Source organism: Zonotrichia leucophrys, chromosome 12 (assembly GCF_028769735.1).
Source record: "Zonotrichia leucophrys gambelii isolate GWCS_2022_RI chromosome 12, RI_Zleu_2.0, whole genome shotgun sequence".
NCBI classification, from domain to species: domain Eukaryota; kingdom Metazoa; phylum Chordata; class Aves; order Passeriformes; family Passerellidae; genus Zonotrichia; species Zonotrichia leucophrys.
Window position 1 is genome coordinate 5790264 of NC_088182.1, and position 13686 is coordinate 5803949.

Sequence of the window (13686 nt, forward strand, 5' to 3'; positions counted from 1 at the left end):
CAGGATTTCATATCAGCAAAAGCAAGAAGGCAGCAGATAACCTCCCACTGAGGTATGAGCATATTATTTATTCTGATGCTCATGGAACTTTCTTTATTTGCCTTCCCCTCTCTTTTACATTAAGAGACTGTACAATGCCAAATGCAACCACAGAACACAATGTCCTGGCTGTTCTCCCATGGGAGAGCAGGGGTAATATCCTGGCTTATGATTCTCTCTCTTTTTGAGGCTTTGCTCTGTCTGAAGGAGCATTGAGATGTCTCACTATCCTCAGGACAGAAATCCACCTATGTCACATATTGTGCATCACTAGCAGCCTTTAACTGGGAAGGATTCAAGCCTGGGACAGCCAGATCTGGCAGAGGAACCCCAGAACAGCAGAGTAATGCCAAAACACTCAGGGCAAGCTCTAGACCTGCTGGCTTTGAAAAGCAAGAACACAACTTTCACATATTCAACCAACATAATAAGAAAATGTGCAGAGCTTATGCTTTATTGGCTTCCATAAAATTAACAGAAAAATAAAAGTGAGATAAGAGCCTGGTTTATTAGCACTACTTCCATCTGCAGTACACACACCAGGCCTGCTTTAAGTTTCTAGAAAAATTATGAAAATCATGTTACCACCCTGCTCCACCTCCCTCAATATGCAATGCAATAATGTAGCAGCATTTTTATATTATCACTAAGAAGTCACATGAGATTTTCATATTAAGACACACACCACATTATCCCAAAGATTATGAATTTAGTTGTATTTTTCTTAGAAACAGATAAGCTAAAGAAATGCAGAATACTAACAGATGTTGAAGTAAAATTTGAAATAGATTACACAGCCCATGGAGTCTCAGCACAGATACTGCCAGGTGTTGGGATCAGGCATTCTCCTTTCTCTTTTTCATGGCACATGGGCATTATTCCATGGGGCAAGAATACATGGAGAATGCTACAGACCTTATATAATCTACTCGTATCAAATGAAAACCTCGTCAAAGCTAAAAAATAGGAGCCCATAAAATCATTGCCGAGCTAAACCTCACACAAGTGAAACTCAACAGGGCTGGTTCCCAGCATCAAATCGACAATTCCACATTTCAGATGCCAAGTTTGCTTTGCAGGCGGGGTGAGGGGCGAGATGAAAGCATCGATCCCAGGATCCCCGGGATGAAGGGGTCACTCCCGGGATTCGGGGGATGAAGGATCACCCCAGGATCCCCAGAATAAAGGGGTCACTGCCCGGGATGAAGGGATCGCTCCCCAAATCCGCGGATTTCACCCCGAACTCCGCCCGGAGTCTGCTGCCCTCTGCTGGCCGAGCGCTGGCAGTGCCACGGCCGGGGAGCCACGGGAATTCTCTCATTTCCCTTTTCCTGCCCCAAATGTTTACTGCAAGGGTGAATTCCTGCCGCACTCCCGAGATTCCCCTTTGACCAAGCTGTTTCACTTATTCCATCCGCTAAAACCAGCCAATTCGGGCCCTTAAAATATCCTGAAGCGAGGTATGGCTTTTGGTATTTTCTCTTTTGAGGGGCACTTCTCCAGCACTCAAAACAGTGGGATCAATTCCTATTTCCTGCTAGATAATAAGCAGGTAGTCTTTCAAAATAATTGAAGTATGATGTGTCTCAAACACTTGGAAGAATTTTGCTTGTGGCACTCTGTCACAAGTGCCTCTCTAGCCATTCTTCCAATCCTTAGCATAATTGACAAATTATATGAGCTTTCTGCCATTGATCTGGTTTCTTTTTTACACCTTCACCATAATCTTTGTGTACAGAATCAAGTATCAGATTTCTGATTCTTTTAACTGTGCTTCTGTTTTTAGCAGGTGCAGAGAAACCAGAAAATAGTACCCTATGTATGAAAAAAAAACAGGTAAGTGCTATTAAAATTGACAGCAGCGTGATCCTGCAAGTGGAAGTCTTCCACTGTAAAATCATGTTTTGGTCTACTTCAGGCAAGAATTTCATCCTTGAAAAACAGTCCTGTACTTTCAAGAAATTGCCAGATTGCTGGCTGTTCCAGACCAATCACACACATTTACAGGACTAGTTGCTTCAGAGAGTACAAGACCCTTGACAAGAAATTATTAAAAGCTATACCATATTTTACATATAGAAGTATCCACGTGTATATTTGTATGTATTTTATATAAACATATGCCCTACACATATATATCTTTTTGGGGTTAGAGCACACACAAGCAGAAGTTGCTTCACCCACCAACAAAATGTGGCCTTCACCAAAAACAGCCCAGCAAACCTCCACCATCATCACGATGGATCTACAGCTTAGCAAAACAGGAACTGAGACCTACAGAAAGTATTTACACAGACAAAATACAGTTGTCCATGTTGGAATGCAGCTGAGGAATTAAAACTAAAAGCCACCACTCAGCCAAAAATTCAAACCATTGTGAAACATGTAGAAATCAAAGCAATCAGTGTAGCAAATAGAGTTCCTAGGTTATTTAAAAGACAAAAACAAATCAGCAAAAAAAACAACAAAAGAAACAGAAATAACACAGCACAAAGAAAAACTGAATTTTTTCTTCATTGTATTATTTTCTTCTCAACTTTTTATTGCCCACAGTGCTGCTACCCACCCACAAAACACATTCCTACACCATGAATGCTGCATTTGCAGAAACACTTTAGCAAGCTGCTCTGAGAATGTATGGAAATGGTATCTTTGTTGGGAGCCTGGAGCAGGACACGCTTCCTGCAAGACTCTGCTTGCACCCACATTGAGCTGGAAAGAATCTGCATTATCAAATCACAGCCTGTGCTCTGAGTGCACATGGCTTTCCAAGTGGTTTTCTCTTCAAAGACCCCAGCTGCAAGGCTGTAGCTTTCAAAATACAGGAATACTCTGCATATATGGAATTCTTTTCATGTGAATAGACCCACTGATGTCAGAGAGGTGCAGTGACTGTGTGCTCCACTGGTAAACAGCACATCCCTGGCACCAAGGATGGCTGAATTCTGCTTCTGGCCAGGTGTGTGGACACTGCACCTGGCACCAAGAGAGTGTCCAACCAGAACATCTTGGTTGCAAACATGATTAACCAAAAAAAGTCAAAAAACCCTCATTCCTTCCTCCCAAGCGTCAAGGAATTTGCTTTAGGATTCTGCCCACCATTCAGGCGTGTCACAAAACCTGTTTCCCACAACTGGTAAATTAGGAAAACCAGGGTTATTTTGCAGTCTGTAAAAGTCATTTACAGCTGCTTTGTGAGATCTCCATTTTCATCTCCAAGTACTATTCCAGCATTTGCAGGGAGAAGGCAATGAGCACAACCTACAGCAGCAGAGTTGTTCATTTTATCCATGTACTGCTGTTCCAGGTCACAAACCAGGGTGTGCCTGAGGCCTTATCCCAGACTTGTCTCCTGCTCCCGACCCTCAAGAATCCCCTTTAACCCTCACAGCCCCCTCAAAATGAAAATCCCTTGAATATCAATACCTAGGATGATAAAAGTGATACAGGAGCTGATACAGCTCCAGTGATGGGCTTTCCAAGACAAAGTGATGTTAGAGTGGGAAGCAGGGACTTCTTTTTCAACTTCCTCCCATTAATCCTGAAGTCACACAAGCTCTGCACAATTTTCCACAAAGCTCTTTAATCCATTTTACAGCCCCTATCCCTTTCATGAGACTGCTGATGCTCTATATGGAAACACCCAAGCCAAAGAAATGCTAGCTGCTCAGTAAAAGTCAAAAATCAGTGTTACAGCCCCTGCCTGGCAAATTCCTGGTTAAACCTAACTTATCTAGGAGTCACAATAACATAAAGCCAGCTTGGTTTTCCAGAAGGTAACAAAAGACAGATACTGCACATATTTCACTAAGGAGGATGTTTATTTTTCCAAATATTGTACTAAGATAGTGTCCTGTTTGCCTATTTCTATCGACATCTGCTCTGTAATACACAGAGAACGACAAAAGATCAAAGTTTTAATTGTGCAAGTGAAAGAATGTATTAATAACATTCTTTCTGTCCTACAGCAACAGAGATAAACTTTAAAAAAACCTCTCTAACAGCTCAGAGAACAGGATATTTATATAAAGATGTCCTAACAAAAGAAAAGCATGCACAACTACCTTAAATGGATAAACAAACTCCCTGTTTGCAGTGTGCCCTATTGAGCTCAGCCCTCAGAAATCCCCTCCAACCCTCAGTCAACAGGGTCAACATATCTCAGCTGGGTTTTACATTTTTATACAAACCCCTCCAGCATCCTTTGTTCACCAACCCTTTAAAATTAGTAAAACTCAAGCAGGTGTGCCTTTAAGGCCCATTGTGCTGCTAGTTGCTTTAGTTTTCACTCTTCTAGGCAGTAAGTTGTTTAAGAGAGTTTTTTGTTGTGGTTTTTTTTTTGCCTGTTTGTTTGTGGGGTTTTGGGGGTTTTTTTGTTTGTTTTTTGCTTTTATTTACTTCTAGCTCCTTCCTCATCTGCAAAGGCTGCACTGCAGGTCCTGCACAGCCCCTTTGAGACACACCTTGTGAAAGGACAGCAGTTCTGTGGAACACACACAACAAGCAGGACCTCCTCCTCTTCAGGAGATGTTATTTCTGCTTGGCTCTCTGGAATTTGCTGCTGTTTGTCACACTGCTGCCACAGCACACTTTGCCCTGGCTGTCCTCTTCTCCCAAAGTTATTCTACCATTCCCTCCCTCCCAAGACAGCAGCAGTGCCTTTATCTAGTCAGGCTCTCTGCCTTGCATATATTGAAGGGAAAAACACAAACCCACAAAGCCCAAACCTTAAAGAACTGGGACTGCCCAAGGTGAATGCTGGGCTGCCTCACCTAAACCAAAGCCAGGAGTGTGTGGTTGCCAGGTGGGGTCAGGTTTGTCAGGGTTTCCTTTCAAACTCAGAGCTCTGAGATGTGAAACAACATCAACAAGTAAAGCATCACTACCATCCACCAACACAAGCAGAGCTTGAATTGTTTCAGAAAAGTCTAAGAGGACAAGTGTGGTGTTCACATTCTCTGAACAGAAAGAGACATAATTCTCTCTCCCAGGATTTTTCCTGAGGAAGGCACTGAGAAGCTCAGAGAAGAAGAGAAAACAATTCTTATCTCTACTTGCTGTTCCTGTTGTTTTGCACATGTAGAATGTTTACCCAAAGTGATTTGTTAATTGGAAACCAGTGAAGGTTGTTTTGATTCCTCGGCCAGTTGAGTCAAAGCTGACTGCAAATAGTCCTGGGTTTTTCTTTAGTATCTCTGTAGTATAAAATTCCTTAGTACAGTATCTCTCTAGTATGTAATTTAGTATAGTGTTAATGTAATATAATATAGGTTAATAAAGCAATTGCTCAGCCTTCTGAATCATGGAGTCAGAGCACATTATTGCCCTGTTTATCAATAGACAAGCTCAGCCAGGGCTGCCTGCACAGCAAAGTCTGACATTTGAAAGTGACTCTCAGTATCTTTCCAAAGTGAGTTACAGAGAGCCAGTCATTCTCCATCCCCTTTGTCTTAAAGAAAGTTTAATATTAATTTAGGTCCTTTTGAATCTACCTCCAAGCTAGATGCCAGCCCATCTGCAATATTTTTACAAGTGACAAACTGGATTAAAAGCACACAGAACACCCACTCTGGATTCACTCACTTCTTCCAAACCATGGTAATTCAGGACAGAAGGGACACCAGATCTACTGAGAAGCTGCAACCTGCACACAGATATGCCAGTGAAATAACTTACTGTACACAGGGAAAGGGACAAAGCACTTCCTTTCCTTTTGTGCTGTCCCCTCATTTACAAGAACGTCCTCTAAGACATCTGCTGGAGTCCTGTAACAGGAAAGGAAATGGAAGAGCTCCAGTGGGAACTCAGGGGTTTCTTTCTTTTTCCCATGAACTGAACATTATGGAATTTTAACAGATGTTCTACTTGGTCATAGTTAATAAAATGAATTATGCAGGAATTAAAAATCTGGCTCCATTTGCCTATATAAGATCTCAGCAGCAGAACTCCATTCCCATTTAGGAATTCTAAAGGATTTGCAGTGGATTTATAGTCTGCTCCTGCCTTATTATGAGCAGGCTGGAAATTTTACCAGTTAACTTTTCTCTGTTGTGGAAGATGTGAATAAATTTACCTGTTCATTGATTGATCTTAGTAGCATGATCCAGTTTCCAGTCCTGCACACTGGTACAGTACAGCCATAGGAAGGGGCAATTCTCACTTGGATTTGCTTTGGAAATGACATCATGGGAATTCCACATCATTTCACAGCCTCTGATTTCTGCCATTTATTCAAAGTCTCATTGAGCAACCTAATAACCATACTCCCACTTTGTGCTTTATTACAAAAGCCTTCCTCTTAGAGCACAGATGTCTCTGTCAGGCTTCTGCTGCCAACAGAATGATGCACTGTACCTCACCTCCCTTTCCATTTTAGGATTAGTTCAGTGTAACTCCATCAAAGGAAGATGTAAAGACCAAAATGTAATGGAGATGTGAGAGAAGAGGCACCAAAAAGGTGAAAAGAGTCACAGCCAAAACTTTCAAGCCTGGAGGTTCACTCAAAGTTATTTCCAAAAGCTTTATGCATTTAGCCATCTTCTTTCTCTTCTAATACCCATCTGCTCAGAAAGCACTCTGAGAAGATAAAGGGGATAAGTCAGAGTGAGAATCAAAACTGAAGGATGAAACCTTGCACCAGCACAGCAGCTAAAGCCAATTACATGGAGCAGAGTAAGGCTGTACTGAAAAGATCTTCTATACTAAAGCAAGAAGAGGAGGCTTCCACACTACACTCCACTTATAAACAGATTTATTTTCACTGAAATTCAATCAACTGGCAAGCAGATCCCTGTCCAGAAATCTTCTTGATATACACAAAATTTTATCCCAATGCAATAGCTAAAATTAACCTTTCTCAAACTCCAGCTCAAGAACTTTGCCAACACAAGAATGTAATCATCTGAAAAGCATCAATATTCCCAGCCTCTTCCAATTTTTTTTAATGAAAAATCATGTATTGAAGACTCTCTATCCAAAAATTCCCACTCCATTATACCTAAACAAAGGGGTTTGTGTAGGCAGAGAACCAAAGCATGTAAACAAACCTTGTAAGTATAAAAGTCAGCTGGAATTAAGTACCACCTGATATATGCTATGTAACTACCAGGATGTGTCTAATAATGAATTAATATAGATTTTTATCTGAAAATAAAGACCCTAAAGGAAGATGTGTACTCAAACAGAAGGAAAAGTACCAAGATTAAATATCAGGCTTACAAGCAGCTCCAGCTGAAGGTGCAAAAAGCTATTACTTGAGTGGACATTGCTTTACAAAATTTAGTGTCAGAAAAACGCAACAGTTTTAACAGTGTTAAATTCAAAGTTTTTTTCTTCTTTTTAAACATCACCTATGATTTGCTTCATTTTTAAGAGAAAGCACATTTCATTTAGTAATCATTTATTTCTCATTCTATTGGACAGATTCTTCCAAAAAGCAATACTTCAACTGAAATCACTTCTGAAGGATCTTTTATGAATATACATAATGAAGAGGACTCCCATTAAATTTCCAACAAAGTGTTGCCATTTTGAGTAAACAAAGTTATCTCAGCAGGGTCACACACTGAGCCATGAATATGGTCTGCAAATTAATTACCACCCTGACATATGTCAAAACAAATTTTAAGGAGAATAGCACACAGTAGCAACCATGTGCTTTATCTACCTGTTAGTATGCAAAATCTGTACTCAATGGGATCTAAATTTATTCATTTATTCAGAACCTCTCTGAGAAATCAAAATGATTCGTTTTCATTCGCCTTTTTTTGCCCGTCAGCAAATGAAATCTGAGTGAATAACACGTTTAGTGAGCCAGAAAATAAGTACAGGACAAAGCTGTGGTGGGGGTTACATTTCAGAAAAGCAGGTGTCATCTTTGCACAAGTAACTAATTTTTTAAACTCTTAAAACTGCTACAATAAACTGCAGTGCATTGGCATTTGTCAGCACTTTAAGGAACACTAAGTTTGGTGTTTCTTGTTTTGGGTAATTCCCATCTTTATTCTGTACTTGTAACAAGAGCTGGCCAACAGAACTGTTCTGAGAACAGTTTTCATCATGAAGAAAGGCTTTAAAAAACAGAGCTACTGAATGAAGATTAAAAAGCCTCTGCAACTGGCTTTGTTATCAATGGCAACACAGACAACAGATCTGAGCCTGTGTTTAAAACAGAAGAGGGAAGATCCAAATCTACCTTTAGGTATCCAAACCTAACCTTTATCCACTTGAGTTACATAAGAAGACAAACCCACCCAGCACATCCAGAATGTCCCATGGAGAGCCCCAGAATGTCCCTGGGGTCCAGGAAGGGTCCAAAGCCAGGCTGGACAGGACTTGGAGAAACTTGGGGTAGTGGAAGGTGGGAGGTAGAACAAGATGGATTTTTGGTCCCTTCCAACCCAAACCTTTCTGTGATTTTATGTTTTCCTAGGAACCAGCTGATCTCTCTATTTCAGGTACACATACATCATGCAACTTCTGTTTTGTCAAAAAATGATCTCCTGGGATCTGATATGGAAACAATTTTAGACAGGGAGTTTATCAGTAGGTTTTTCTACCTATTTTATAAACTGCCTTCAGTTCACACAGCATATCAAGCACTTCCATGACACTAATTCTGGAATTCACAGTACATTTATAAAAGATTTTAGTTTAGGAATTATTTTCTTCTGAGTGGACCAAAATATTTTTAGCCCTATTTTTTTTTTCTAACAGTGAAATACTTCTGATTTAGAGTTAAGTAATGCCATATCAAATCTACAGACTGAGTGACTAAATGCATTTCTTTCACACATTCAAAAAAAAATTAGAGAGAGCACAATCCTCTCTATATACAGATGACAAATAATCCCTTGGCATCTGCTGACAAATATATTTAAAGAAAGCCTAAATCTGTCTGTGCTAAACTTGGCCTGATGCCACCAGTTCACCATTGTTGGCATATATAGTTCACATGATGCAATCACAAGACTTGAGAAAGTTTCCAGTGCTTTAGTTTATGGTTTTCCCATGTTAACATATACCTTTCCATCCTTTTTCAATTCAGCAGTAACAGAACTGGGAGACAGGATGGCAAATGAATTTTTGCATGTATCAAAGGTTTGCTTAGTGCTCATTATCAGTATTCTATATAATTACAGGCTGGTAACTTATCTAGAATGAAATATGCTGGGATTTAGAGCTTAAGGCTAGAGCAACTGATCTCAACTATACTATTATCTCTTGTTAGAAAACTGAGGCAAAGGAAGCAATTGAGACAAAAAAATAAAAGAGAAAAAGTCAAGAGTTTTACCTCTCTTAATACGGTGCTTTTATAACCCCGGTACAGGCCCTGAATACCCTGTAAAGCAACAAAAGAAAGCATCATCCAGAGGGAATGAATTTGTCAAAGACCACAATTTATTGGTGATTATGAGGCAAGCACTACAGCCCTAAAGTCTCACACCTCAGCTTCAAATTGACTGTATTGATTATAACACTGTGCACTGTATTCCATTATTTACAGTGCCAGAGGGTTTTATTTTCACCTCCTTAGCCTTGATTCAGAGCCCTTATCAAGACAAATGTTTTGTATTTTTAACCAGCTGAAAATACTCAAAACAATTAAAACTCATTTTATAAGTGCATATAAAATTATGTTGTTTATTATTATAGGGCACTTAATTCAAGTGTTTGGCAAGGCTTATGGCTCTCTAGCCAGCTATATGGAAAGGGAAAAACATATGGTTTTGACAGAATCAGCTTTTAAAGCAGAATCAAGTCACAGAAAGAAGGGTGCAGGGTTATCACAACAGTTTCCATTTGAAAGCAAATAAAAATCAAGTGGATCATTTGAAGGTCATATTTATGTCTTCCTTTCCCTGGGTTTTACACTTAGAAAATGTATTATACTATTTTTCTCCACACTGTTTTTAGAAGCCGCTTCCTCTTATGGAACACAGCTTGAAAATCCCCCCTTGTGAAACTCTGCTAAAACAGACATGAACAGGTTTTCACAGGAGGGATCAGAACTCTTGAAAAGAAGACAAAGACCCTTATTTTTCAAAAGTAACTAATACTGGATGAGCACTCATTTCCAGAACTCCTCCTGGCTCCTCTAGAGCCTCTCTGAAATGTTGCCTTTTGGTCACCCCCTCCAAATCCAGCTTAAAAACTGGGAACTATTCAGCAAACTGCACACAGAGACTCCATGTCCTGCTGCCCCTGACAAGGACAGTTTGCATAAACACAAGCAGAGTTTTGGAACCTGGAAGCTAAATCCTTTTTTTTTTTTTTTCCCTTATCTTTAAATGTAGGTATCTCATATAAAAAGAGGAGAAAAAAAGAGTTGCTTGAAACATGCCCTAGGGAGAGGTAGGGGTTTGGTTTCCTCAATCAAATCACTTTTAAGAGCAGAAGAATCGATGGAAAAGTGCTGGGAAGGCACAGAACTGGGATAAAGTTGGAGGAATGCTTCTGGACGTGTATGGCACTGAGTGGGAAGGATGAAAATGTTGAGGAATTTTGCTCTGGACTCACCTCCTGGTACAAGGTGTGGGAGAGGATCCGGAGGGTGCTGGAGGAGGGAGAAACCTGGGCCCTCTGCTTGACAACCTCGGATGGAACCCGGATGAGACAGGCAACCTGCAAAAGAACCTGGGGTCAGGCAGCAAGGCTGGCTTATCCTCATACAGCAAACACTCCTTGCAAGAACAGAAACCTGACAATGAGGAAATCAGGTTTGTCATTATAGGATTTAAAAGGTGTCCATGAGTATCTTATGTATTTGTTCTGAAAGCCATGTGCTTTCTGATCATAAAGTTATACTCACAGGAGCGTGGAAGCACACTTGGAATTTTTAACTTCAGAAGCAGCAGTAGATTTGAGTTGAGAAAATCCCTGATAAAAGAAAAATTTGAAACCATCCTGCCTTTTGGCAGTCACAGGAATTGACTGTTCCCATTCCACAGGACTGTTCCCTCCACATTCTCATATTTAAAGTGAAAATCCAGGACTATAAAACCAACAAACTTCTTCCTTTGGTAATTCCTTTGTGCCCTCTAGTGACTGATAGCAGGAGCCATTCTGGTCAGCTTTAAACACAACATATTCCAAGGTTTACCTCAAAATACACACCATGCTTCATTCAAGGTAAAGCAGTGGATTGATCTCCTCCTGCAGAATGAATTTCTGGACTCTGCAGCTGGATGTAATAATGTGGCCACTGCCACAAAGCTCCAGCTTTGCTGAAAAAAACAGACTTGGATTTTAAATATTCACCTGCCACTTTGGCTTCAGGCACGGGTTAATTTAAGCTTGTGTGCGCATCATTTCACAGAATGAGAATCCTGAAGTGTGGGAGTTACAAACCTCTCATCTCTCTAGAAAATGCCTATTCATCAGCACTTAAAATTTGAAGCAGAGTTCATCTTCAGTTGGCTCCAGGGGTACTTAAAGCAGTGATGGGACTGGTGGCAAAACACTGCAGAGCCCACAGGGCTTTGCCAGATTTTTAGCCTGCCTTGAGACCATCCTGTTATAGGCTCAGGAACAAACTGTAGCTCCTAGACACAAGGGTGATCACAGAGCAGAGCAGCCCAGGTGAAAGCTGTCAATCTGAGGTGGCAAACCAAGCAGCTAACTGGGAAATCCATGTGTGCCAAAGAAAGTACAGGAATTCACTGGAGATTGCACAGGCACAGTAACTTGAGTGGTCATTTGTGGGTAACACAGTACAAGGTTTAGGTTTCATTTTCACATAGACACCAAGAAAAAAATCTGTTATCCTGTTACATTCCTACAAGTTTACTGGACAACAATATCCAAAAGTCATTACAAACAGATCTAACTCCAGGTGCTCTTCAATTCTCAGGGTCAAAAATAACAAGTGACCCCAATCTGTCAAGAAAATAAGAACTGTCAAGTTTTTTTGATAGTTCAGCATAAATATTTATAGAACTTCATGCTTCATAACACTCCATGTCCTTATATTAGCTTTTTATTCCTTTAAAATACGGAGGAAGGAGGAAAGCTTTAAAAAGGCTGGGATGAAAACAATCTAGTCAATCAAGAGCAGACAAAGAGCTCAGCGTGGCTTCCTGACATCTGGGGTGCTGCAGTTTTGGCAGGAGAAGGGTGGCTACAAAGCAATGTCTCCATTTCCCCCTGACTACTTGGGGTGCATTTCATTTCAAATTAACTTTGATGTTCCTTCCATTTGAATCCGTGCTTACAAGGGAGTCCGTGGCTGCACAAGAACAAAAACAATGATTACACTGTGCTGTTCTGAAAGGAAATAAAGGCTCATGTCACCTGGGCAGTGCTGCCAGATTGCTTCCATAGGGCAATTCTGGGATTCAAAAAGCCACGAGTTGCTGCTGCCAACATCAGACTGCAGGGTGACATTTTCACTGTGCTCCTGAACTTACAGCCTTGTTTGTTACTACACATGCACCTTCCTGTCAACAACAACCCCTGCAGGCTTTTGATGTGGAGAACAGGGCTCTGAAGGGAAGTATGCAAGATTAAGTTCTCAAGTGTCTTATTAAAAAAGTAACAGCCTGGCTGGTGGGGGCAGAAGAATCTTAGTTCTATCCTGCTCTGATCCCAATCACTGCAGCACCTCCAGGTGATCCTGCCAAAGGTAAGGGAACACAGTGCACGTCTCCAGGCTCTGCTTTCTTGGACAAGGGTGTTCAAGCAGCACCAGCATGGTGAGACTGCACCAAAAGAGCCCACACTTCAATTTTCAGATGTGAAAGCCACGAGCAAAGGCACAGGGAGGGTGAGGGATGCAGTGTGCAGCTGTCCCACACTTTTACCTGCACCCACCATGGGATTAACACAGACAGAACACAGACATGGCCTCCCACAGGAGATTCAATCAGTTCCCCAGTCACCCAGCAAGAAATTGCTTTTTAATCTCTTGCTGTTCACACAGCCTGTTGCCTGACACAGAGGAGCACAACAGATCCCACCAAGCTCAGGGCATTCCTGGTGCATCCTGCTGGATTTGGGGATGAGCTGGTGACAAATCAGCTCTGTGCTGAACATCTGCAGAGCCATGGGGAGGGTGCAGCAGTGGGGGCTCAGCCACCCCAGCTGACATTAGGGCATCAGGCAACAACACCCCATTGACAGGGGCCATGCTCATTTTCCCAAACAAGTTCTGGAGCCAGGGGCTATTCCCATCTTTTGATGGGAGCAGAAAGACAGAATAAAGATCCTGGGAAAGTTCAGGTGCTGCTCTGTAATCTCCTTCCTTACTTACCAGATCAGGTATCACAATGTCAATGCACATGTATATATACCACAATGACAGGAAGACAATAATACTGAAACAAAAGGTTCAAGAATTTTCAAATTTAAGCTGTAGGAAGACCTGATTTTACAGCTACAAGCAAAGCTATTGATAGTTTACAGAGCAGGTGTGCAGAAATGACAAAATCAGCACCTATTACCTTTCCAGCTTTTTGATGCTATGACCACTTCTAAACAAGAGGGTACTGAATTTCAAAACCCTTGTCTCAAATCTTTACCGGGTCAGAGGGTGACTCCAGTATTTAGGCAAAAACCTACATGCATTTTTAATTTAATTTTAATTTACTGACTTGCATTAGCTAGTCAGGAACAAAAGCCAAAACCAGGTGTACTTCATTAACATTTATC

General features: G+C 41.0%; 1 protein-coding gene across 3 annotated transcripts in view; it reads right to left on the minus strand.

Annotated features, from left to right (window-relative positions):
* The window catches only part of SLC25A26 (solute carrier family 25 member 26), an 80882-nt gene that overhangs the window by 51947 nt on the left and 15249 nt on the right, over positions 1-13686 (minus strand). For 2 of the 3 annotated variants that reach the window (XM_064723860.1, XM_064723863.1), the window contains exons 4-5: positions 10558-10662; positions 9332-9379 (exon numbers count right to left, since the gene is read on the minus strand). The exons of the other annotated variant lie outside the window; for it this stretch is intronic. In XM_064723860.1, the coding sequence (XP_064579930.1) occupies positions 9332-9379; positions 10558-10662 (153 nt within the window). The remainder of the gene's footprint in view (positions 1-9331; positions 9380-10557; positions 10663-13686) is intronic. 3 annotated transcript variants of the gene reach the window in all.